Source organism: Pocillopora verrucosa, chromosome 4 (genome assembly GCF_036669915.1).
Source record: "Pocillopora verrucosa isolate sample1 chromosome 4, ASM3666991v2, whole genome shotgun sequence".
Classification (NCBI taxonomy): Eukaryota; Metazoa; Cnidaria; class Anthozoa; order Scleractinia; family Pocilloporidae; genus Pocillopora; species Pocillopora verrucosa.
This window is the reverse complement of record NC_089315.1, coordinates 29625019-29651891: the sequence shown is the minus strand read 5'-3', so window position 1 is coordinate 29651891 and position 26873 is coordinate 29625019. Positions and strand designations below refer to the sequence as shown.

The 26873-nt window shown below is 38.0% G+C and overlaps 3 protein-coding genes across 3 annotated transcripts; 1 reads left to right on the top strand and 2 right to left on the bottom strand.

Annotated features, from left to right (window-relative positions):
- Positions 1-3535: 3535 nt before the first annotated feature.
- LOC131779775 (repulsive guidance molecule B-like) lies at positions 3536-6298 on the bottom strand. The gene is made up of 3 exons (XM_059096372.2): positions 5862-6298; positions 5171-5724; positions 3536-4708 (listed from the first exon to the last, which is right to left on the bottom strand). Exons 1-3 carry the CDS (start codon positions 5935-5937, stop codon positions 4010-4012), a joined length of 1329 nt encoding a protein of 442 aa, XP_058952355.2. The 5' UTR covers positions 5938-6298; the 3' UTR covers positions 3536-4009.
- A 6865-nt stretch (positions 6299-13163) lies between these two features.
- On the bottom strand, positions 13164-19222 carry LOC131779766 (glutamic acid-rich protein). Its single transcript, XM_059096366.2, has 7 exons — positions 19009-19222; positions 18796-18870; positions 18397-18537; positions 18113-18187; positions 15841-17711; positions 14552-14720; positions 13164-14457 (listed from the first exon to the last, which is right to left on the bottom strand). The coding sequence occupies exons 3-7, from the start codon at positions 18487-18489 to the stop codon at positions 14344-14346; spliced, it is 2322 nt and encodes a 773-aa protein (XP_058952349.2). The 5' UTR covers positions 18490-18537; positions 18796-18870; positions 19009-19222; the 3' UTR covers positions 13164-14343.
- Positions 19223-19382: 160 nt separating this feature from the next.
- On the top strand, positions 19383-26834 carry LOC131779753 (alpha-N-acetylgalactosaminidase). The gene is made up of 14 exons (XM_059096350.2): positions 19383-19488; positions 19952-20021; positions 20541-20622; positions 20920-21012; positions 21278-21314; positions 21640-21704; positions 22003-22170; positions 22529-22588; positions 22742-22843; positions 23542-23616; positions 23757-23821; positions 24187-24244; positions 24938-25054; positions 25496-26834. The coding sequence occupies exons 1-14, from the start codon at positions 19392-19394 to the stop codon at positions 25637-25639; spliced, it is 1233 nt and encodes a 410-aa protein (XP_058952333.1). The 5' UTR covers positions 19383-19391; the 3' UTR covers positions 25640-26834.
- Positions 26835-26873: the final 39 nt, after the last annotated feature.

Below are 26873 nucleotides of genomic sequence, written 5' to 3'. Positions count from 1 at the left end.
TAAAATTAATGGTAGGATAATTCGGATCGTGGCGATATCGTATGTTTCTTTATTACGATTCTATCTCTGGAGATCCTTTTTTTTTTGGCAACTGATCAAGAAATAAGTATTTCCTTGTGGTTAGTTATCCGGTATAAACTCGCACAAGCGATCGTGTTAAAAGTTTTTTCATTACTCATTTTTTTTTCTGTTTTGACACAGAAGCGCTCTGTTTACAACGAAAATAAATACAATATCTATATACGTGACTGAACTTGATTGTATTAGAGTCATACAGTTTCCAGTGGATAATTTCAACTTTCCCAGCCGTGATCACAATATTTTCAAAATTTTAACGTGATCACGTCACTGGTAGCCTGTCTTAGGATCGTCAAGTTTCGATCCGTGAAGTTATTTTTGATCCAAAAAAATATTCATGCCTTAGTATCCGTTTTATAGGAATTCGTAAGATGATAAGTTGTATTTAATCTGAGGAAACTCGTCTGCAAGACGAAAGTGCTTTTGAGGTCGTGAACAATCACCGTATTAACGCGTTCGCTCCGCGGACACAGAAAAGTGAGCGATACTGCAATTATTTCGTGATTTTTTTCTCAACAGCTTCTGTTTTTAGTTTTTCTTCTTTGCCGTGGTTGATCCAGCAAGCCAAAAACTACCCTAAGTAAGCACTCGTTCAAATAAAATGGAGATAGTGGTCACAAATTCGAGATCATTACCGAATGCAACAAGCTTCAGTCAGTTACCGACAAACACTGCCAGTCTAACTCTATTTCTCAAGGATGCGCGCATTTGAAACTGGCTTAAACCATATTCCATTTTAAAGCTGTACGTTATCGATTAATATTTGCATGAAACTTTTCAAGTTGAATGCTTGTCACCACGGGTGGAAAAGATTGTCTAGGAAACCAGACGGAAATTTTGTGGGCCCAACTAACTACCATAGTGAAGTTGAGCGGGAAAATTCTGAACATTTTGAAAACACGTGTGGTCGAATTAAGCGGGGTTAACTTCTATTGTTCTTGTTATTTCTCATGAATAGGACCATTATCGAGGTTTACCCTAAAACGAAAGGAAAAATTTTGTTTACGTCCAAAAGCTTGTTGTCTTTCATCGTAATCTTCCCACCCAATAGTACAAGAAAATTATACCCATCTGTTGAGCAAGGGGTTCTAAACTGCGCTTTCTTTTTTCATGTACCATCGTAACAACACTGTTTTTGCAGCTGCCGAAATCAAGATGGTCTTCCAGCATGGCTGATACAAATGCTCCAATTATAAAACATATGTTTTTCTTTTTGTGAAAGCACTTTTTCCTCTTGCGTGCCTGCCCGTTGTGCAATCCACAACACATATTTTTTGTGCTTAAGTTCAAGCTCATAGAGGTTCTTTTTTGTTTCGAAACTGAAAATAATATCGTGTGAAAATGAATTGCAAATCGTACCGCGAACTGAAAGCATTTAGGGAGCTTTCTTTTGTTTATCGACACAAAACAATTCAATAGGCACTACAACACGACTCTAGGGGGTCCAAGCAAAGAAATATTAGTTTATTTTGCCGCACGCCTTTTCATACGCTAGTGTTAGTTTGCAGTTCATAACTTCAATTTGAATATTTTCGCTAAATTTTGCTTCTTTTAAGAGCCGCGGGACGGATTCTGTTTACGTAGTCACGAGCCTTTCATATGTTAAGCGAAGTGTTTACTCTCGTACTAATTTTCCAATAAACTTCATAATTGTGTGTCTTTGAAGAGATCTCGCGGGGTCATTGAATGTCACTGGCGACAATAGCAGCATAGGGGGATGGCTAATGAAACGTGGCAGATAAAGCCAGCCTTCTGGATAACAGTCTGTTTGAGTTTATTTGGAGACAAGATCCAATTTGGAGCTGTTTTGTACAGTACAAATCAGTAGTGCGCCATAATTAATCTATCTTCCGGTGGGGTCGATTTTGAGCTTTAAAGACTCCACCCCAAAAATTAAGATGGATTGCAGTTAAATTGGAGCACTTTAATTTACAAGCATACGTAAAAATCATTTTGAGTACGAAGCATGCAGTTAACGACATTAAAGCATAAAAGATTTTTGGATGTTTGACGATGAAAAATTGCAGTCCGTTTATTAAGCGGTGGCGTTGTACCACGCGACAGGTAAGTTCAGGATACAACTGCGAAACAAAGAAAATTGACATAATTAGGCAAGAGAGACTTTGATGAATGACAAGTGAAGTCAATGCTTCTTTAAGAACAATGTTTACGCTTTCTATGGACATAAAACACCGCCTATAGACATGATAAACCACCAAAAGCGCAGGCCATCTTTTCGCCATATGGTCATTTCTAAGAGTAAAGCGAGGCAACAAGAAAAGTTAAAAAAGTATCTTCACAGCTTCGTCGTTTGGATCAACTCTGGTAGAGAGGTGAAGGTTATGGAAATAATACAAGATTTCGGAGATTGTGTAAGCTTTGCAAAGCTCGCTTTAATAAGCATAAGAATGGATACCGAAGAAGGCTGTAACACTTATCTAATTGCTTTTATCTCACAAAACGTAAACACCGCAATTTGTCGACCCAAGTGATCGCTGGTTTAATTTCATCGACCAGGAATAATTCTCGTTTTGTAGTCGTTTTGGATCAAATAGAATCAAGTGTAAAAAGCAGAGACTTGGAAATGTTAACGCCTAAATTTCGTGAACAGGTTTAGAAGTGTGCAATAAACCCGTCTGTGACAATGCCTCGACGCGAATCCTTCCTATGCGATAAAACAGGACTCGATAATTAAAAGCACGACTTCGAAATGGAGTAAATATTTGTTGCTGGATTATAACGTTCTTACAGAGGCCGTTCTGTAAAAATGTTGTTAGTTCCTTTTTTTCTTTCTTTCTTTTTTTTTCTACAGAAATTATCATAAGCCATGCAATTATCGTTTCTTAGCTGTCCTTTATCTAGATAATTTCCTTTTAGTAACCAGACAAAATCACCTCTGTATAATTTCTTGGGAATTTTGCAACTGCCCCCCAGCGAGTTGACGCTTCAATGACAGAAAAACAAACGCGGCGGAAAACACACTAGATAGTGGCGAATGAAAAATTTGACCTGTTCCTTCTTTAAATTTGGATTTTTAGAACTGTAACGAAATTTAATTCAATTAGAAACTATTCTATAGATAAATATATATGCTTCGATTGAGGTATGTTTTTAACATTTCCACGAATTACCATCGTCATTAGATAAGGAAATTAAATAACACTCGATCTTAAACATTTAGCCGTAGATAACATCAGCAAGCCGCATTTTCCGTTTCGAGTCATCGTGTAAGATCTCGCATCAGTAAGATGAATTTTTTTTTGTGGAAAACCGTCGATGGCGACAATAAGAACGCGATAATTCTGAAAAATCTGGGGTAGGAAACAAGGAGGAGCTTGATGAAAGACCAAACATGGACAAATACATGAAAGGAAATGGAATACGAGATCGATATGGGACGCCGCGGAAAATGAAAAACATCACACAGGAACCTTTTAGCAACACAAAAACACAGATCTCAATTGATGATCAGATTTATTCGAACATTTCAGCGTGTGTGTGTGTGTTTCTTGTGTGCATTGTCAAAATGCTTGTACTGTGGATTTCATAAATTAATTGAGAATGTATAAAACAAATAAATTTCTATGCACTTGCCCTCTGATCCGGTGCCCGACGAAAAATATTGGCATAAAGATATAAAAATGTATGTCTCTAATACTCAAGTGACGAATTTTTTTTCTTACAAACGGTATGTACATTTCTGACAATTTCATAAACAATCTTTCATTTTCGCGGGATATCTGCACCGATTCAGTTTCGACCCGCTGTCTCAAAAATGCGTCGCACTTTTAAAAACTACAAGTAGATTTTGAAAGATTGAAAATAATCTCACTTCAACTGGAATTTCTTGACAGGCCACAGATAAGAATCGCTGATACAGATCATAAATTACTGTACTTTGAAACTGCCATTATGCGCATTTCGGCTCTAGTTATCTTGCCAAAATGAACAAGGAAAACTGTAGAACCGTGAGAATGGCGAATGAATGAGACAGTGTCTGTGAACTTGAAACTGGTATTTTAACTGGCCATGTTGGCTTGTCTGTCCGTGGTTCCGTCGTATTGTACGACTGTAGGTCTCTCAATGTTCCAATTTCATCCAGCAGGAATGAATCGTCTAAAGCGTGCCACGCAGCGGCTGTAAAATTCACGTTTCCCGTTGTCAAAAGATCAAATAAACATGAATCCAGATAGAAGCCCGTGATTTTCGTTTCAGTGCAGTTAGCATAGGCCTCTGCGCGAGACATTTTGCTCCTCCGTGGACGCATTTTCGCGAGTTGATTGTCCGTAAATGATAATAGCTCTCGGTAGTCAATTCTTTGGCGAGAAGGACATCCCGTTACACAGAGTCCCGTAGACGGGACAGAAGACAGAAGCTGCTCGGGAATTTTAACGTGAAATGTCAGAAAATCTCCGACCTGTCGGATAATGATCGTGGTGCTGATGTAACAGATTTTTATCTCGATATGAAATCGACGTCCTTTTTTCCTCTGGAAGATTTCAGCGGGGCAGTCTGCAGGTCCAGTCCGTTGTGTTCCATCATGGAACTCAGCGGGAAGCGAACTCGCTTCGGCTCGATAAATTTTCTGATCTACGCAGCCCTTTCCATTCGCTTTTATCAGCACTGTGATCTAAAAGAGAAAATATGAGTGCAGCGATTAACATACACAGTCACCAAATCGCGATCCATCAATTTTGGCAGCCTCTTGTGCGAGCTGTGATGATGGATTGCTTTATTTCAGAAACAAATTGCATGATGATATGTGATTAGTTTCATCACAAAAGCGAACGAGATCGGTCAGTGCAACGAACGATTAGAACAGTAAACGGTTAATGAATGCAGCGGTTGGGCACTAAACTGACACCGCAGCCGTTTAGCAAACCCATTGGGAAACACACAAGCTTGTGAAATTGACAAGCGGCACAGCGCTGAAGACATGCCGTGTTTCTGTCAAGCAGTTGGAGACCATATTTGAATAGTGTAAGGAAGCCGTAAGCTGTAGGACGTGTATGCATAATTCAAAAGCCTGTGTTGTTTGGACACGTTCCGTGTAGAGAAGTGCGCAAATTCAAAATAATTTACCAGTACTTACGGTGTTCGTGGCTGTAGCGCTTGAACCCGCTACCAGCGGCACGTTGGTAACTTGCACAGAGAAATAATTATTGTCAATAAGCGGCCACGCTCCCTGAACGACGCAAGTTTGACGTTCCTCCGTAAATGTTTTTAAATGTGGGTCCCCGAATAATGCACACAATCGAAAATGGTGTGGGTTTAGCCTAATTTGTTCTTTAGAAGGTTTGAGGTCCTCAGATGTAAAGTTCAAACAACCAGGTCGTTTCGTGGTTGGCTTAGTGGGAGACTTTGTACCGATCAGAGCTGTTTCGTTTGTAGGAAGTGAAATATTCCCACAATTTCGGGCTTTCATTTTCATCGGTATCAAAGTCGATATTGTAAGAAATTGAAGATCTGAGCGACAACTTTTGACTGTCTTTTTTACGTCCTCTATGCAGCGTAAATAAACAGCCAAAGCGGTGCAGATTTCTTGGTTGTTCTCACCGACCGCTTTTCTAGTCATAATGTACGGCATAGTGCAGCGGTCGCTGATAATTTGCGTACACTTTTGTGTCTCTGCTGTGACAACCAGCACTACGAGCACAAATGAGAGAACGAGTAATGTGAGTATATTTACATTTAAAGCCATCACAACATAAGGATTACTCGGTGAATCGTATCGAATAGTAACGAACGCGCGATCCGAGCGTTCGATTGAAGAGTCTACTCACGTAGAAGCGGAAATAAACAAGTCGTGAGCAACACGCGGCACAAGACAGTTTTTCGTCGTTTCAATCGAAAACTCATGTCCCTGTTAGGCTGCCGTCTGAACTGTCGCACATAACTGCATGTAGACCATGTAACACTGTCACAATTCTGTCCTTCCTCGCGAGTCGATCGCTCGATCCAGTCCAGGCCAATTTGCTTGATGGGAATGAAAACCAAATGACTCAATTCACTTATCAATCAGAGAGTTGACAGCTCCAATACAAAGATACTGATTAACAAGGCCGTCGCCGCCCCAAGTGACCCTTACAGGCGATTGAAAACTTTTCACAAGTTACGATCGCGATTCCGTCGCAAATTTCTAACAGCAAACGTTCACTTTGGCCAAGTCACGTTCAAATAAAGGGCTTGGGTAAAGAAGCCGAGTTCTTATAGGGGGCTGTCGTTTTTTGAGTAGCCCCCTAGTGTGGTTTCCCGTCACAGTAGAACCACCGAAGCAGCTGTCATTGTAATTAACAACAAGTTCTTTTCTTTGTTGTCATTGGTTGGCGCTGGGTAGAATTATCGCCCGCGGCTATTCAAAGTACCCTTGCATAACAGACCAATCGGCCGTCCGTATCCAGCTCGGAACTCGTACATAATTGAGCGGGTTGTCATTCATCATTTTTCCTTTTGTTCCCTCGCTCGCTTATTGGCGGAGACTTGTTAAAAATTACAAAGGGGGAAGGAGTGTTGACAGTACCACCGGGGGATTCCGACTTATGCTTCTAACCTCAAATAACAAAAGCTTGCTAGAGCTTACTGCCACATACGGCTACAAATAAAATCTTCGCGGTGAAACCAAGCAGAAATCCTTTCCCAGGTGACAGCATGTGACAGTATTTAAGCTTCCTAAATCCTTCTATAGCCCGACCAAACCGCGCAAGCTATTAATGACACACTTCTGTTGATTTAGCTTAATTATACTTTTGTAGTTCGACACTTCAAAAATTACAAATGTCATATTTGGGAAGGGTTCGAGACAAAGATAACATAAAAAGCTTTTCAAAAAACAAAATAACAGAATTATAACTCTACAATAAGGCTGTAAATTGTTGTTTTCTTCGTTTTCGGATATATTCAACATGCTTTCGAAACGCGGTTTTTTTCCACCTTGAGAGCATGGTATAAATAAGTTATTCGAGGAGTGAAGAAGCGGTCTTGAAATGCGAACAGCGTGCTGCGAAGCTGCCAGGTCCTTATCCCAATGATATGCTGTGACGCCCACGTCTAATGAATATTGGTCTTCTTTCACGTCGCGAAGACACAAAAATCTTTTTCCGGTGGTGTCATTAAAGGTTTTCCGAGCCCCTCAAGAACGCATATTTCATAAGCAAGCGCACAGCGTGTGAAATTGAATCACAATGGTTTAGAATCTCTGGGTACACAGCGAGAAGCTTCGAGGGAAAGAGAAGTAATTTTCAGTCTTTCGATAATCAGCAGTCGAGCCACTGAGCCTTTCTTTGAGTCAATTTCCTGTTGTTTTACGAGTTTGAATAAAACAAGTTTGCAACGAGTTCTAACTGCTCAACAAATTGTCTATTAAATTTTAACTACTTCAACTTAACTTCAGCTATCTGTGGCTAAACATTTCTTGCATCTCTTTTTAGCTTAAAAGGCTGTTTGGTAAAATTGTAAGACGTCCCCTGACGTTTGAGCTCTTTAAATTAAAATTAACCAGTTTATCAAAAAGTGAATCTCTAAAAGTATACTGTGCAATTTCTTGTGATGCTTTAAGGTAAATTTCGTCAGTTAGCTCAAAGTTATTGCGGTAACTTAAACAACATTCAACGATTGTTCAAAGGAGTTTTCAATCCTTCAATTGAAGGTCGTGCCCCGCTGTTGTTACAGAATGGAATTATCCGGCGCAATTTAAGCCCTGGCATGGAGGAAAGTTTGTAATAACATACGACAAGCAGCGATGTTTGTTTGGAATCCAGAAAGGAAAATTAAAATCTGTGGGAGACAGAGGTTATGCAGATAAGGTGGCCCCGACACAGTGGGTCATTTTTGTCCAAAAAATGAACACATTTCAATTTCCAACTGGGTCTGAGCTGATTACGGACAAATTAGTTTTCTCGACCAACTCAGAATTCACGGCACGATGTAACAATGTCTTGTTTACAAGCAGTTGAAAACCAACAGTTTCTTTTTGAATCGTCGGATTAAGACGAGTCACCGCGATCTGAGAAACAAGGGCTATTTGTGGAACCCATGAAGTACTGCTGTGAAGCGACGTGAACTGAATTCCAATGAAGTTCTTTCTGTGCTAAATGCACAAAGATGATTTGAAGATATCGTTTGGATTTGATCAAGAGTTTCATTCATTGACCTGTTGTTGGGATCTTAAGAAGCTGTCAGACAGAACTATCAAGTTTTCAAGTGAGACAAAAGTTATTCACGCCAGGAAAGATTTGTTCGACGAAAAGATATCAGCAACGTAAAAGAAATATTTCCTTTGAATCAGTGGAATATCAAATTCTTCTCAGTCTAACCGCCGGTAAAATACCTTATGCTATGTTGTTCTTAAGCGAGGTTTGAACTGTTTCAGTTTATAGCGTTTATCGTCCGGCAAAATCGAACTTAATATTGATAGTTCTCTTCGCCACATTTACAATCAGTTAAATTAGCCCCTCGAGGTCGGTAGGGGTCCTTGTATAACCATTAATTAGTTCTTCACTACAACTAATCCGGCCCCTCACCTTTAAAAAAGCGGCGAGGCTTAAGATTAAAAAAAAAAATTGATTCAACTGAAAATTGTGTCTTTGAGATGTGTGCGACATATCAATTTAGAGAGGGTTTATTAAGACAGTCACAAGGCAGAATTGTTGTGGTCACTTTTTTCAAGCGAAACAATCGGAAACCACACTAAATAATGAATAGGGCGGTCCGAAATTTATTCAGGACACGGTAGATTTAGTGTCGTGGTTGATCTGCATTCTGTTAGCTTGATTTTACGAGCAATTAGTTTTGAATTAGTGGTTTGTATATAGACACACTTTGAATTTTTTACGGTTTTCACACCAAACCCACGCCACCTCGTTTCGTCTTGACACCGATTCCTTTAACACAAACTTTATTTTGATGTCGCACAGCGAAGAAATTTGGTGTAAACTTTACCACGCATTCCTTATATTTATATCAACTTAAGATAAGTTAAAATGAATTTGGCTTCTAGTTGTAACTGAAAAATTCAAAATGGAGGAAATAGTATTTGAATATAAAATAAGGTTGTTAAAGCACGCTTCAACTGAAGGTGACTGTTTAAGAACTGATTTAAACACATGCCACTAGAATACAAAACTACATAGAATTCTGCCCTCAAGAGCAAAGGTTCGTTATTTTTTTCAGCCACGTGTAACAAGTCTTCTGTTGCGGCCTGCATCACAAAAGAGATAATTTCAGACTGTGCGGATTGCCACTTTAAGCTGTCTTATCAATAAACGCCTTTAGCGACCTGAAATATTGACGGGAAAGGTGTTAAGTTCTGTTAAGAGTCATCTTAAAACGCAAGATTGGACCAGAAGCTCGCTCACACAAATGTAGACCACGACTTTGTGCTCAAAACTGAATTCAATATCAGTAACAACAGAAAACCGTACTTGGTCAGAAGTTTTCTAATCAAGTTCACTTTACACTTAATTATAAAATTTTTGAGGTAGATTTAACTCGAAGTTCATTTTCGTGTGTTTCAGTATAACTTTTATATTGTTTTGAGTACGATAGGAAATCCAGGAACTTTTCCAAGGACTTGAGATAAAAACTCAGACAGCAAGCTCGATGAGCACTCTCACACACACTAAAAATATCATAGATACATAAACACAACTAAACGTAAAAATATTTGGGGAGTGATTGATGACAAGAGTCCATGTTCATCGGAAGAGGGCAGATGATAAAGTCACATGAATGGGATCTCAGTGAAAGCTGTTATGCAATACAAATCGTGTCTGGCTCAAATATTAAAACTGGCATTTATTCGGCACAAATATCGATGAATAACTTGCATGAATATCAGCCTAAATATCGATGACTTAAGCACTTTTGTAGCTGTTATTCAGCTCTTTAAAAAAAGAAGAGAGGAACGATTCGGTGTTAATAAAACTTAGTTTTGTTGATGTAAATGCTTGCACCGTGAAATCAAGATCTTCTAAGAATGAACTCTCCTAACAGGTTTTAATCTTCTTATTAGGAAAAAAGCTATTTTTTACTCTTTTTAAATTATGATAAACTTTCCCACCATTCGAAAGACATGAACTTTTTAGCGACGTGTCAACAACAGTCTTTGCATCTAATGAGTTACCCGTTCTTATTTCCTTTGCATAATTGCCCTGGTTGATGTCGGCTAAAACCTTTTTTCTGCTAAGCTGTTGATCTAGAATCATCTCGCTATTATTTCCTTTGCCTCACTGTTATGTTTTCTCAAACTCTTTTCCACAAATTGAGATCATTCTCCTCCACCTGTCTAGTTTAAAGACGGTTATTATATTGAATAATGTTTCTTGTCTCGAAAAAACAACTTAGCAAAGAACTCATTACGATAATCATTTAGAAAAATGACTAATTGCTCTGGGAAATTAATCTTCCAAAGTCTTTAATCATCAACACAACCTTCTTTCGTTTCAATATCGAACTTCTCTTAGTAATACAAACGAAGCAAACAGACGCAAAACAAGACAAAACAAACCTTTGTCCTTCCGTGAAGTTCTCTGAAGAAATTAATTTAAAACCAATTGTCTTTATGGCAGTTATCAAACAGGTTTAAGGTGTTTTTAGGTGGAAGATCATATCCAATATCCAGTCTAAGTTTGATTATTCCAGCGATAAAGCAAATTATACATGATGTATAATTCAAAACTGCTCGATTTTACCAGTTTGCTTCTACATAGGGTTTTCGGTGCAGTGACCAACGAGACGAAAGGACGTTGCGTAATTACAACGAATGAACTCAGTCAAACGACAATTGTTTGAAAATATTTTATTTTTCCGAAGCAACTGGCTGAAGATGATAAGAAAGATTAGAGAGTGCTTTAAATTGAGGAAGTTTAAATTTACATGCTCAACCATCAAGCGGGTCATGTTAATTATAGCTTAATCCTAAAAGGAGGCGCAGTTTTTCATTTACTCCAAATTTAGTCTGAAAATTGTCCATATCATCTTTCCATAATGGAGGAAACGACAACAATTATAGCCGAACAGGTGAAAGGTCGGTAAATTTCCTTTGCTCTTAAGCTCTGAAATGACAGAATTCTCTTAATAGCACATTTAGCTTATCACACAAATTGATGCAGTTCACGTTTCTCTGTTTTAACAGGTCTGACAGGTGAGTGGACGTCCCATGGACATCGCGCGATATCACGAAAGTATTTATAGATTCTAATGAATTAGTAATCGGAAAGAAAACTGCGAAGTCAGATGTGTATGAACACAATGTGCAAATCGAAATAGCAAAAAAAAAAAACATTCTGATATATACTTTGCCTCAGAGAATTTCGAGGAAATGAGCTAGTTCCTTTTTTCCAACAATCTTGCCCCCTGTGGCGACCATCTTTAGGAAGAGACCACCTCGCGAAAAACATCGCGTGCCAAAAACCTTTAAGTTGTCATTCATAAAATCAACCACCTGTCCTAACTGAAAAATGGGATGTTATCACGCTGGGCAAGATGGCATGGAAAACGAAAATTCCTGCTTTTTTACTGCATTTGTAGAACATTATGTCAAGAACAAAATAATGAGAGATCATGAGAAAAAAAACCCTATCATTTTTTTCTTGAATGAAAAAACCTACACCGCACACGCTAAGGTCAATATGGCTGGTAGTCAACGACTGAATGATTTCGAACAATGAAATTCAAGGAAAAAACAAAAACAGCAAGTCAGTCTTTGTCTTCCATCTGCCTGGAGAATGTTCATATCAGATGACTGAAATACCTTTTCATTTTTTCTTCTCTTTCTTTAGGAGAATTTCGAAACCAAACTGAGAACAAAATTGTCAGTATGAAGAATCACTGAGTATGTGGAGGAGTCTGCTTGTTATCGTGATTTTGTATTTGGGAGCCGTTGGGAGCCATCAAGCTTTTGCTGGAATAACTTCAACTGAACAAATAGGTCGAGCTTTTTTAGAGACCTCAGCGAAACATAAAAAGAAAATAAGCTGCTCCCATAACCACTAGCTCAATTTTTTTTTCGGGTAGAAAATGACAGTTTTCAATTTAGAATTCAGCCGCTACTTAACAACCGTTGTTTTCAGTTTAGAACATTAATATTCAGTTTAACGTTTCGTTTATTAAATGGGTTAAAACAAAGCACCCGTTCTTCTCCAACACCCAGGGAGGTCCAAGTTTTCCATATTTTCCGGAAAATTTCCGAGGAATAAAATGTTCATGATTGAGTCAAGGTAAATATCTCCTGGATCGAACTCAATATCAGGACATTTTCTCTACTAAAGAGTTTTTCGTGAGTTATGATTGAACCTTCGAATCTTTTGTCGATCTGTCAATTCTCTCAGAGAAACCCATGCCATTAGAGAAGGAATAAAAAATTGGCACTGACAGAATGAGACTCGAAACACCGCAAGATTTCATTTCGTGTCCGTCACGCGTGGGCTTCGCGTTGTAACACGAAATTTTATTGGGATAACATCAATCCTTTTTACTGAATGCTAAATATCGGCGCACCGGTTCTTGGAGTTCAACCTTTTAATATTGCAATCGGTGTACTTTAGAATATTTGCTGATATTACGTAGCCTAAAATGTAAAAATGAATAAATTGATGAGTTTCCCTGGGTGGTCCACGAAATTACCCTTTACAGGATACTTTTTGCCAACAGCCGGAGGAAAATCGTATTTTTAATCACCGGTGGAATAAAAAGTTATAAAAGAGAAGAACAAACAAAAAAAGAGAAACAAATCCCACCCTGATACGGTCTGGACCTTTCGGACAGTTTCTGTCCTACCAACACGAGACTCGATCATCAGGAAACTCAAAATGAAAATTGAGAATTCCTTAATTGCTTTTAAACCTTGTTAAGGAAAGTAACTCATTTCAGAACTTTGTTTACTGTCTGACAAATGCTTTTAGGAAGAGGGCGGATTTAAAAATATTGTCACTTAATGACAGGTTTTAATTCGACGCACATTTCTCAAAAGCTGATACGAGGCTTTTTTTTAGTCCCCTCTTGATGGAAAAATTAGAAGGCGAAATAAAATGTTCACAAAGGGACGAAGTAACGTCTTCCACCTGTTTGCTGTCTGTTTTATTAATGCGGTTATTTTATCTTGAATGAAGGGAAGAGGGAAGGTAAACAAGTAAGATGCTATAGAACTGAAAGTAGGGTCGGTTTTAAAAATATCTTTGTTATAATTAAAAAGGTTTAATTATTCAAAGAGACATTAAATATATTGTGCCTAACTTACTTGACATCATTATAACACGCGGGTTTTAATTTGCATGCAAATTAAACATCTAAAAACATTAAATATCAAAAACATGCAATGGGTGAAAAATAAACAAACAAGCACAGCTGATTTCACCTTTTTGAGACATGATAAATTTACAACCACAATAGCTACTCGTTATTTCAGGGTTCAATGGTGGATGGTATTGCAAAAACTTTCTATAATCTTGGGGAGAGGGGTGGGTAAAGAGGGAGCGTAAACACAGGCTAATATACGCCAGTACTATACCTAAATATCGCTGAGGAAAACAAAATACATCCTAATATTGACACATGATCCGGCCTCTTACGATCTATGTCAATGATATTGCTGCATATACAGTTTAAAACAAATAATCCTCCTTCAAAATACTATTTTTTTTTTCAACACAGAAATGTGTAAATTAAAATAGATCTAAGTAGCCACCTTAACTTCCGCAAATGGCAATACTGTTAGGATCTCGCCTTCTCGTGTGACAGTCTATAAGTTTTTTGCAGGTTTTGTGATTGAAACATCGTTACAATATAGTTGCGGTCAAAAGTATTCATCAAACTACGCAGATCAGTCATATTCGCAATTGTTTTTTACTTCAGCTAACGATAAAAAATGAGTTATTGTCACGGAAGACCAAAGCATTTTTTGACCGCGGTAATATCTAACCTTGTTGTTGTGTCTTGCACAAATTCTAATTCGAGGGCGTATGTAATGGACCATTTCAAAATGGGGACGTAACTTATTTTGTAATCGATCGTCGAAAAAAAAAATTCGGCTCAATTCATGCTATTTTTAGTGTTTCCTGCTTTTATCTCCAATTTTTGAGAGCCACAACGTAAACAAAAAGACCTTAAAATGTTCCTCAATGAGCATAAATCCGAGCCCTGTTTTGATCGTACATTGGTGAATTTTTTCAAACACTATCAGCCTTGTTCTCTGCTTATTCTTTGAAAAATTCCGGGAGCTTCATTTACACAGAAAGAATCCAGGAGAAGGCGACCCCGCTAAGAGTGACATCAGCTTGATTTCTTGAGTTTTGGAGCAATGAAACTCCTCATGAAGGCCGACAGGGATGGTGGAATACCAGCATTTGCACTGCTCCTCGACAAAGTTTTATTCACAAACGATATCTGTTTGAAGAAAGAAATTCTGTAAATATTATAATAAATCAGAAAGAAACCACGATTAGATTTCAATTTTTTTTCTCTCCTTTCATTTCCTTACCTGAACATCTGGCACCTGAACCAGTAGAGAACTTTCTCGCGAGTTGAATAAAGTCTTGCGTTTTTTGGTGCAGTCCAATATGGAGGGGTTTTCAGTGTTTGTGGTGCAGGTCGAGCCACACTGCTTTTCGGATAGAGCGGACACCTCACGGACACGCGGAGTAGGTTTTCTAAGACCAGACAAAAACAAAATTTTTCACCACAGTATTTTACGTGTTTACAAAGGGGCTGGACTCGCTAGTGACAGATTAAGTAACACTAATCCCAAGAAGCACTAAGTGATATCGGTACACGTTGGGCAACCCAATGAGTCTCTTTTCGATGGTAACCAAAATACCTCGAAGGTCTGGGAATCTCTCTAGTTCGACTGAGCCACGTTGTTGTTTTTTGTGATTTTGCACAGTTTTAATAATCTAAGAGATTTCTGCGACGTAAGTGCCCCTCGTGAGCAGGCCATACGAAGAAGGACGTTTTAAATGAGACTCTCTTTAAAACGGAAAGATATTCACTTCGTTTCAGAAAATAGGTTTAAAAGGCAGGAAAACCTCCGGAAAGATATATTTCATTAGGTTCTGCCTCCGGAAAGATTTTTTCCCCTGGTATTTTTGAATGAAATATCTAAATTTAAGACAGTATTGTTATTGAGCTCGTCATAGTTTAAATTCCCGAGGAAAGTGATCTATTGAGGAATATTTTGCAAGGTCACGCTCTCGACATTGTTTTTCACAGCAGTATTTGTCTCAAAATGCCATCTTACGCCGAAAACTTATTGTTTCTTGTCAAAGCTCGGATGTTGTTTAGTCTCATTGGCGTCATCTCTGCGTGTCGTGGTTGGAAAAAGGGAGGAAAGAATTTCAGTGATATTAAACTCCCTAATAAATTAGATTAAACGCTTTGGCGTTTATAATTTTATTGGTGTTTTGGAGGGCGGCGTTCACTCGAAGTTGTCTCTGAAGACTGAATATCCACTAGATAACAAAGTGAAATCGCCAATGAAGATGGAGTAGCGACTAAAAAAAATGGAAAGTGACTTTTTATATTAAGCTTAAAATACCTCAAAATAATATACACCTCTGGTCCTGAAAAGAGGCCCGGTTCATTGCCGAGTGTTCTATTGCTCAGCTGATCAAGCATCAGACTGAGAAATCGTAAGGTATGAGGTTCGAGTCGTCACGTTTTTGAAAAATGTTCATCACCTTTTCGCAAAAATCTCCTCTTTCTTGACAAAACCTCATCAACTTCACAAAAAAAAAAAAGAAAGAAAGAAAAAATAAAAGAAAAGTTTCTTACCTTTTCTTAATTACCTTTTGTTTGCCACCTTGTGCATTTTCTTTTGTGCCCCATACTATTTTCCCTTTGCCCCCTGATTCTGTGGGACCTTGCCCGTTTTTTCTTGATCGACCTGTGTCCCGCGAGTTCTGTTCATTAGCCTGACACGATAGTTGCGTGTTAGAATCCATGTCAGTGGTGCCTACGTCTTGTTGTTTCTTTGATTTAATGACATCATCAACTGCTTGTAACTCCTGCGCGGTGTGCCTCTTGTTTCTGTTCTTCGAGGGGAGGTCATTTTTCTCCTTTTCATTGTTAATTTCAAGCCCACTTTGGCATTTCTCGCTATGTGAGGGTTTTTCATGGTCAGATAATGATTCTTCGACCGTTTTGATTGAATTGTCGCTTAAAACCAACTTCCCTTTGTCCGATCTCTGATTTCTGGAAAGTTGGCCATGAGTGGATGTCCCATTACTCAGCCCTTCCAGCACTTCCGTTTCCGGTTGTTGAGATGTCCCGTCAAGAGGTTTGTGAGCTGTCGTCGCACGTGAGAGGCGTGACTTGTCAACACCCGGGCGATCAATTTCACATGATGACATGTCAATGTCACGAGGAAATGGATTAACTTCTGGTGATGATGTCTTCGAAATGGCGGGTTCGCTACCTTTCTGACATTCGACACCGGCTTTGGATTTCTTTGCCACGGTCTCGCCGTCAATAACATTTGGTTTTGGTTTAATTTTTTTTGCTCTTCTTCTCAAGACTCTTCTTGACCCTTGATCTGTGTTTTCGTGTGCGCTTCTCTGCTCAATCGCGTTGCCTTCCGCAGGTGAAGACTTATCCTCTGTTGATGTTACTCGTCTTTGGCTTCCTTTTTCCTTTGTGCTCTTTAGTTTTTTCTTGTCCTGTTCTTGGACGCCCGAGAACTCTTCATCCCGCTTATCTTTAGAAGACGTTTCTACTTTTTTATTGTCCTCAGTCAATTGTTTTTGTTCTTCACTCAAATCAACAAAGAAATCGTTGTCTTCGTCAATGGATGAGATCTTCTGTTCTTCAGTCCCTGGATTCAAACTTTCAGGAATCTGCTTCTGTGAAGGTTTCTTCTCAAATTTCTTTTCATGATCTTGCAAGTCGTCGTTTTTTAATTTCACTTTTCCTTCTTCGCCACTTTCCAATTCTCTCCTGTTTGCAATATCCTCAACAACTGCGTGTTGTAGCACCTCTCGTACAATTTCACCACGTCTCTTTTTCACTGAGGTTACATCTTCCTCTTGAACCTCCATACCAGGTTTATCTTCACTTATATCCGGGTTTTTACCAGTCTCTGGTGATTTATGTGACTTCCCCGAGGTTTTGTAATCCTGGAAAGGAACGTCATCCTCTTCAGAAGCACCAGATGCTATCGATAAACCTCTGGCGTTGCAGACTTCAAGGATTTCCCTTTGCTCGTCTCTCAGTGTATTTGAAGTACTCCTCTCGCATGTAACGTTATGATTACGAAGAACCTTCTCCTTTTGAGGACTCTTTTGTTTTCCTTCGTTTTCTTTCTTACCAAATTTGTCGTCTTCTTGTTCTTTATTACTGTCTTGGACAGTTTTATCTTTCGCTTTTCCTCCCCTGTCATATTTGTGTTGATCTTTCCTCGGTTCCGCTTTTTTCCTTCCTCTCTGATTATTCATTTTCCCATCTGCTTTCACAACATCCTTCTTTCCATTGTCACTCGCATTCCCATTTTGCAGATCTCCGCCAATCTCTTGGCCGTTAGACCCTTGGAAAAGTTCGCTCATCAAAGCGGAGGTTTGAACTTGAGTCGAGGCGTCACTCTTTTGAGAATCAACCTGAGTCATTGTCGAAGCGTTGTTCACATCAGTCCTGGCTTGAATACCCTTGGTCTTGTTCCAAAAAGGAAATGTTATTTATTACAAACTAGCTGATTTACCGAAGGCGTTTCTGCCGCATTCGTTTCTTTTTCTGGCTAACATTTGGGTGCACTGAAAGGCCGGGTTAACTAAACGACAATTCGCAGCGACGTTTCACGGGGAAAAGTCGCAGCGACAATTTTCTTCGTGTGCTCTGAATTAAGTCTATGAAAATCTGTCAGGGTGACTGAATTTTGATGCTACGTTCAGTTACAAGGATCGAAGCCAGTCCGAACTCGTGCAACTGACCACAGAGACTACAGCTCAGTTCATGAAGTGAGTCTCGCCCTTCTATGAACGGACAAAAACTAAAAAATAGCACTCAAAACGCTTTAATCCTCAAGTAAGGATGGCGAAACGAAAAAAAAATTTACCTTCATTGAAACTTCTTTCTTTTTCAGCTCCCTCCTGAGTTCTTCAGCTTCCTTAGATGCTTGAATCTGCTTGTCCTTTGCGAAAGGAAAGGAAAAATATGACTGAAAACTAGGACGTGCCCCCATGAATGGAGGAGTTTCATTGGAGAGGGGTTCAAGAACTATTCTCCAAGACATGTACAAATCCTTGGACATAGGATATCACTTTGTGGTGAAACTATCTTTAAGGCTAGCAAGAGGTTTTTATCTTTTTGTTCGTTAGAAAAATGCTTCGTAAAAATTACCTTCCAGGTCTTAATCTCCATTTTCCATAAATTTTCCTTGTTACTGGAAGTGGCTCTGTACTTTTCAATTTTTCCATCCATTTCCGATTTCATTCTGTCTTCCAGTTCTTTCTTCTCCAGAAGATGCTGAATTTTTTCATCCTATCGGTCAAAGTTTAAAATGAGATAATGATAACAGCAGTGACAAGCACGGAGGAGATGATGATGATGAAAATGGCTATTGAATAATGATAAAAGATCTAGACGCTCTCAAATTAAATTAAAATCTTTCCCAGACCTGTATGAACTTTCGAGGGTTTCCACAGGTTACCCGAAATGGAGTCTATTCTACAATACCTCGATTTATTTCGCCGATCCCAAGGAGGCTCGAGAAAACAGGAATTGGCAATCGGCATTTACCTGGAGTGTCTTTTGAGAGGTTTTTTGCTGGCTTGTCACGTTCTCGAGTTCCGTTGACAGGGATTCAACATGCTCCTATACAGGAGAAAAGATTGAGATGTGATCCTATCAAATGACCATAGATGCGAAATTCAGTGCTCTAAGAACTGAAATGACTAAATTTTGGTAAATAAACATGCGACTACATCTTTTACCATTGTCCTTCAGTTTTACCTTCAGTCTGCATTCGTGTTCTCGGAGTTTGTTATTGACTCAAACATTCTTCATAAGCTGCTCGTTTTTACATAAGAGTTCTAATTCTACTATAGACCGTTTACAGGAAAACGTATCTTGGAACACCTGTAGCTTAGATCTTTCGTATTCAGCCTCTAAAAGTTTCAGTTCGACGGAAAAACAGTTTTCCTTCCTATTGGAGCCGTCCGCCATCTTTATCAGTTTGAAAGCAATCGCTCGCGCTTTGTTTTCAAACTTGTTAACTTTAATCGTTGATTGGTCAAAATATGGAAAATATTTAGCGCTGATTGGCTCTTCAACACTAACTCAGAAATCACCGCTGACTGATGTCGCTGGCGCTTGGGATTGAAAGCAGAAAGAACATGGCGGTGCTAATTAGAAACTTACTTATTTTCTTTCCACTTCTGGTCATATTTCCAGCACATGCCCTCGACAATGGCTTAGCCATCACTCCACCAAGTAAGGCTTTCATTGTTTAGTTTCAGATAAGCGAGGAATAAGAGATATTTACACAGGAATATTTATTGCTTTTTTTTTCCTCTATCAGCTGTTTTGATTGGATGTGCGATTTTTGTGCAACGCTTAGGCGTTTTCATATCTCTTAACCCCAGGAATGACATTTGTTTATATAAAGGCTGTGAAGAGAAAGAGGCATGAATGAAGAAAAAATGTATTTACAATTTAGGAAGGCTATCACCTTGCTATTTGCTCCAATAAACTAGAGTAAAAAGATTATGACTTATCTGCAAGTTATGTCTTTGTTGTGTGTAGTAGGAAAAATGATTTTGGCAGGGATGCGCCTGTTTTCTCAATTATGACCGTTATTAACTATTAAACGCTTAATAACAACTGCATTATCATCAATTTCATTGAACTAAGTGTCTGTTTTAGTAAACAGTTTTATAAATGAAATTATTCTTAGTGGGATGGATGGCATGGGAGAGATTCCGATGTAACATAGACTGCAAGGATGACCCACAAAATTGTATCAGGTAAAAGTAGTCCTGCCCTGCCTGTATCTTAAACACTGGACACTAAAGATTGTTGAAAATACATCAGAGCAAGTTCAAACTTATGTGTAACCTTGTTTATCTTTTTTCACCACTGATTATCCACAGGAACTTCTGTGGTCTCCCTTATTTTAAGTATGAAAGGTAAAAGTAATATTGAAACCCATAGAGAAATCCTTCCACCTGTTGAATTTTCTAGAATTCCAAGCAGTTTTAGGCAGTAGTGAGAGGTACTATAGGTGGTAAATTTTACTGATTACAACCTGAAAAGGAGAGCACTGAATTTTGAGGACGTTGTTTTATTTACAAACTGAAATGTGCATGATATACACTCCGGGATTCCTTTTGATGAGGGGTATAAAGCTGAGAAGAAAAATAATTTTTGTGTGGATAGATATGTAATTTGAATATGTGATATTTGCTGGATAATGATTCAAATATTTTACCTTTATTCATTGGTATTTAATACTTTGTTGTTGTCACTTTTTTTTCCCTCCAAAGTGAAAAATTGTTCATGCAAATGGCTGATCGTATTGCTGAAGATGGTTTTCAAAAAGCTGGATATGAATATGTTTGTATCGATGTAAGTACCATGCTTAACTTGTTAGTTACCCATAATTTGATGCATGTAGAACTTGTTATAATAATCTGAGAATTATTTTGTAGTAAGGTTAGATATCACCCTTATATCATACATTGAGGTAAGGAGAATAAAGGAACTGATCACTGACTTAAGAGGCTTGTGATTGTTAGACAAATTCTCCCTGTTGGTGCATTAGGAAATGTTAGGAGAACAGTATGGAGATTATGCTTACTGATGTTAGAGTGTCAAGGTTTAGCAGTATCAAGTAACTTTAACATTTACTGACTCATGTCTCAGGACTGCTGGGCTTCTCACAATCGCACATTAGAAGGTGATCTTCAGCCAGATCCCAAGAGATTTCCAAGTGGAATTAAAAAGCTTGCTGACTATGTAAGTAATAAAAAATAATAATAAAAAAGAAAAAACAAAAAAATTAATTTTATAAGCAATGAGAAGCTGAGGATCTGAACTGAAGCCTGAGTGAGAAGGACTAGAGCCAAGTTGGAGGGGGAGAGGGGAGGGAGGGTAGACCTAAGTCACAGCAGGAGAGACAAGCATTCCAACCCTTTTGCTCTTATGGCTTCCTGTTGTAGCTTGATGTGACTCTCCATCACAGATTTATTGAATTTTCTTTTTCAATTATTCTTTTCCTCAGATTCATTCCAAAGGTCTCAAGTTTGGATTATATGCAGGTAACAATGCTCATGAAGTTCTCCAGAAGAAAATCAAAAGATTGGATTTGATTTTATATTACAACTAAATGACTGTGTTCCTAGAAATACTTTCTTTTACCAGATTTAACTACTTGCTTGCTGAAATTAAGTGTTGATAAACATTAATAATAATGAAAATACCATTAGTATGTGCTTCAATCTAATTAGCGCTCTGGTCTTTGGTACAATGGTACCATAACTTTTTAATTATGGCAGTGGTTTCCCTTATCTAAATTGATCAAAAATACATGTTCAAAACAGGAATCAATAATATTCACAGCACTTGAACTTTATCTTCTTCCAGATTATGGTGATCTAACCTGTGAGCGTTATCCAGGAAGCATAGACTATATTCAACAGGATATGCAGGTACTTCATTGTTCATTAAAGGTAACATAACACTCTCTGAAAAATCATTGGCTGAAACATCATCAAAATGGTATCACAATTAAACTGACTTGTGCACAAAACTCTTTAAAATGCAATACTCAAACCAAATTAAAACACTGCTACTTGCACAAGATATAATCATTTCCATGACTTAATTGCAAGCAAGATTCATGTTGCAGTTTCTGCTGTAGCTGTTTTTGGCAGAGGCACTTGTGAGAGATCATTTTCATCACTCTGTTAAATAACTATAGATTCCCATTTCATTTATTTGCTACAGTTGTTTGCTGACTGGGGTGTGGATTATCTCAAGATGGATGGTTGTTTTGCTGATCCTCTTACATTTGACGTAGGCTACCCAACAGTTACAAGAGCATTGAATGAAACAGGGAGACACATTGTGTTCTCCTGTAGCTGGCCTGCTTATCAAGTGTGGGGTGGAATGACGGTAATTTTGCAATAAAATTTTTTATTAATCTCAGATGAATTACTTTCTAGCTTTTAGGCCTACCCTTATCTGTGATATGCACCAAAGACCATGGTTTGATTAAGTTTCTATGTCAGTTGTGTAAGAGGATAAATTTTAGTTTATTTGCTGACAACCTTCACCCTTCAGTGCCATATCAGAAGTAAAGTAACTTTCCCAGGAGCCAGAGAGGCTATTTTCTGTCAAGCTTTTATGGTTTTAGGATCCATATAGGATAACATTTAGCTTTAGTTTATATCTAAGATATTTCTCTGTTACTATTGAAAATTACCAGCTATGATCAATTTGTGATAATGAGTGTTCTTAATTTGCTCACCAGCCTAATTACCAGCTCATTGCAAAGCACTGTAATTTATGGAGGAATTACAATGATATACAGGTGAGACAGCATTATAAAGTGATTAACAAAAGTGATTTTTATTTCATTATTTTGCACTCAATTTGCTAATGCATGATTATTAACCCCAGCTGAACTGCATCATTATTGCTTCCTTTTTGTTCTTGACAACTTGTTTATTGTTATATGTGCAAGGATTCTTGGCTCAGTTTGGTAAGAATTGTAGAATGGTATGGTGATCACCAACATGAAATGATACCTGTTGCTGGACCTGGACACTGGAATGACCCTGACCAGGTAAGGTGATTGTCTAACTGCATAGAGACTTAAAGGCATCATCTGTGTCACACTTGACTTCAAAGCCATTTCCAGTCAATGTTGTACTGTTATGCTGACAACCTGTGACCCCCGACTTCACACCTGCAACAGAAAACTTCATATCCAAAACCCACAACATTGTAACCACAACCTCCATGTCAGGGCAATGAGTAATTCTCCCCTAAGAGAGCTTTCATTTGAGATGTTGGATGAAAACAAAAAAATTGACCAGTATGCAAAATGGGAAGTGGGTGAAGGGGGAGAAGGGCCACCAAGTGTTCTATTTTAAGCAACTGGCATCACTTTTTTGGACTTTTTTGCACTTTCCTAGTAAGACTGTGCTTTTACTCTAAAAGAACCCTGTTTTTACCTATAATTCCTAAAATTTGCTTTTAGCTGAGTGACCTGCTTCATCATGATGTTATTAGTTACTTGCTCTTTTTCTGATTGTATATTCCAAAGAACTAAGTAAATAGTGCAAAATAGCTACCTACATAGAATTTATAACTTTCTCACAAACTTTCATGCTACTAACATTAATTTTACTGGTACAAATAAAGAAATTAAAAATTTAGTTCAAATTAACTTATGTCAGGTGTGATTAAACACATTTTAACCCTTACATTAGTAGAATATGAGTTATGATCAATTGCTCACAAGATGTTTTGTTTCATCAGCTATTGATTGGAAATTTTGGTCTTAGCTATGAGCAGTCCAAGTCACAGTTTGCTCTTTGGGCAATTCTGGCCGCTGTAAGTTTTGTCACAATATTTAGTAACTGTCCTTTGATCTTTGATGTGATCATGGTAAATATCTTACATGTTGTTTAGAGACATATAAGATTATTGGTCATTCATTTCATTATTTCATGTAATTTTTTTTGTCATTATAGCCACTCATGATGTCAAATGATCTTCGTGATATTGCTCCATGGGCCAGGGAAATATTATTGAATAAGTAAGAAGTTCAGTTGGTTTAAAATTTTTAAATGAAGAAACAATTGAATTATAATGGGTATAAAATAGTGAAATTGGAAGTTAAAAACGAGACTTCCTTAAGTGACCTTTTGTCCAATGCTCCTTGTTGAATTGGAGGAAAAGCTGAGAACCCTAGAAAAAAACTCTCAGAGCAATAACAAGAATTAACAGCAAACTTAAACCATCTGTGATGTCAGGTTTGAGAAATGAACCCAGGCCTCAGCAGTAAGAAACGAGCATTCCAACCACTTCATCACTGCTGCTCCCCAGTTTCCTGCTCTTAGGCAAATTTCAGTGGATTTCCTTTTATTTAACTATCAATCTCTTTCCTTTTGTTTTTGTCAGGGAGGTGATAGATGTGAATCAGGACAAACTGGCAAAGATGGGGCGGCGAGTGTCTCAGGTGAGAATCCAAAAGCAGCCAAGAACATTTTTATGTTAACAATTTTAGAGTTAGATTTTGATGATTTTCTGCATTCTAGATACAAGTGTCCAATTTTAGACACAAGTGTCTGATTTTAGACACCAGTGTCCAATTTTAGACACTAGTGTCTCATTTTAGACACCAGTGACCAATTTTAGACACTATGGTCTGATTTAAGACACTAGTGTTCAATGGTAGACACTAGCGTCTGAGTTTAGTTGCCAGTTTCAGATTTTATTCTCTAGCGTCCAATTTTAGAGGCTAATGTCCTATTTTAGACCCAAATGTCCAATTTTTGAACATAAGTTTTTGTTTTTAAACACAACTGTTTGGTTTTACGCACTAGTGTCCGATTTTAGATAATAGTGTTGGATTTAAGACACCATTGACCAGATTTCAGAAACAAGTGGCCGATTTTAGAAACTAGTGTCTGACTTTAGACACTATGTCCGATTTTAGACACTAGCGCCCGTTTCTTGACAATCAGTGTTTGATTTTAGACGCTAGTGTGCGGCATTTGCAGCACTATATGGTGAAGCAAAACGAATGTAATCTTTGGCTACTTTTGACATTCACTTAAAAAGTTCGCCATACCAGTATTTTCTCCATTGGTTATATTCCTATCGCTAGGAACTCATTCCTGACCGAATCTGCGTTTGTTTTATTGATTAGTCCCCCAGGAGTTTTACCGAGGTGTGGTGTCGTCAGCTGCATGATGGATCTGTTGCTGTTGTTTTGTCTAGTCGCAGAACAGACCAGCCTATTCATATCGAGGCCTACTTCCACGAGGTACCGCTAAAATGGGAAATTTCTGACATGGAGACTTTGACAGTTTTGAGGCTTTACTATTTCAGTAGAGTTTGGCAAATCATTGTGATAATTACTTTTTGCTCTAAGCAGGAAACATCTTTTAGTGATATATACTTTCCGAACTGGGTGTTTTAGTTTTCTTTGGCAGTGAAATTGTACTTACCTACAGCGCCTCTATCCACTCAGTAGTATAAATGTGAGCCGGCGAATTTTCATGGAAATTGACTCACCAACCAAACAGTGACGGATTTTGCCTAAAACAAGGGACTGCTCGTATTCAGCATAGAATCATAGATAACAAAATGATTTTTTAGTTTCAGAAACAAGTGATCACTTTAAGAAAGACACAAAGTTACAGATGTTTTATCATACTTATTCCCCTCTCTAGCTTAATTATATTGTTATTATTGTTTCTTTTAGGTTGGTGTGCCTACCATCATGGCCAAGGCACGGGATCTTTTTGCACACAAGGACCTGGGCATATTCAAGAAAAGCTTCAGGGCCAAAGTTAATCCCAGTGGGGTAGTGATGGTCAAATTGTCTCCTATACATTATGAGTTATAAGATTGGGTCAGCAGTAGTTTTTAATGTAGTGTAGGGTATACCTACAGGTCATGGTGAAATGTCTAACTTTGTATTTATTTTTAAACGTAAATATTGACATGCCGAACCCTGTATTTATGACAGGTTTTGTGAAAACCTCAGTAATTTTTGAAAACGGTCCCTCTGAGTTTAGGAAGGCAGTGTAGTGAACCAATTAGTGAGACTTTCAAAGACCTATCCAAATGACCAGCGTAAAGTGCAACACTGATTAACACGCACGACCAAGTCATGTTTATTAGCGGGGTCTCTAAAATAGAGCAGTCACATCAGTCTAAAGGAAACCAACCATGATTCCAACTGAAACAGTAATTGTCAAACGTTTGTGAAGCGAATTGTTCCGAAAGACCCCTAAATGGGTTTTGATTTGTTCTGATGTCATTCTGTTGTTACTTATTTCTACGTTCGTGAACTTAGATGATAGCAAAGTATCTACTGCGGCTTCGCAGTAGTCACAATAAACTGTGTCAATCAGTGCTTACAACCAAGGCAAGCGCAGATGACAAATAATTTATATGGAGTTTTTACTCGTTTCTTTTAATCGGATCGGTCAATTTTGTGGAAGTGGGAAATAGAATATGTGGATGATTTTAATGGACACTATTTAAACAGGGAAGATTGTTAGGATTCCCGTGGAATTAAGTTCAATATGCTGTAATTGCGTTCGATCTCGGAATTATATACATTGAGCGAAAAAATTGTGCACCTAGAATCCTTTTCTTACGATACGTATCGATTTGTTTCTTCTTTTAATGTATAATTTTTTTATTATTAATTTAGGGTTAAGATTTGTAATTAGTGTAAATTTCCGTTGTGTGTCCATATCTAAAAGCTAAAATTGCTACAAAACTATTTTGATATAGAGTAAGAATATAAAACTTAGATACAAAACTTAGGTATAAATTTGATATCCAGGCGGTGTTGATATTTATTTTGTAACTCCTGTACTAAGATACATAGATAGACACATTTAGAAAACAGAAATAGGAAAATAGACTTGTATTTATGAGTGAAGTCCATTCAGTTATTGATTTCAATTACTGGAAGCCGTAGTTCCATTGAAGTGGAACGATATCCTAGCTGGTGAAGGAAGAAAAATATGAAAATAAAACGAAGGCCTATTACACTGTTCATTGTAGCGAAATAGCCATTATTGCAACGCCTGTCTTGTCTCTGTCTATCCACCCACACACTACGT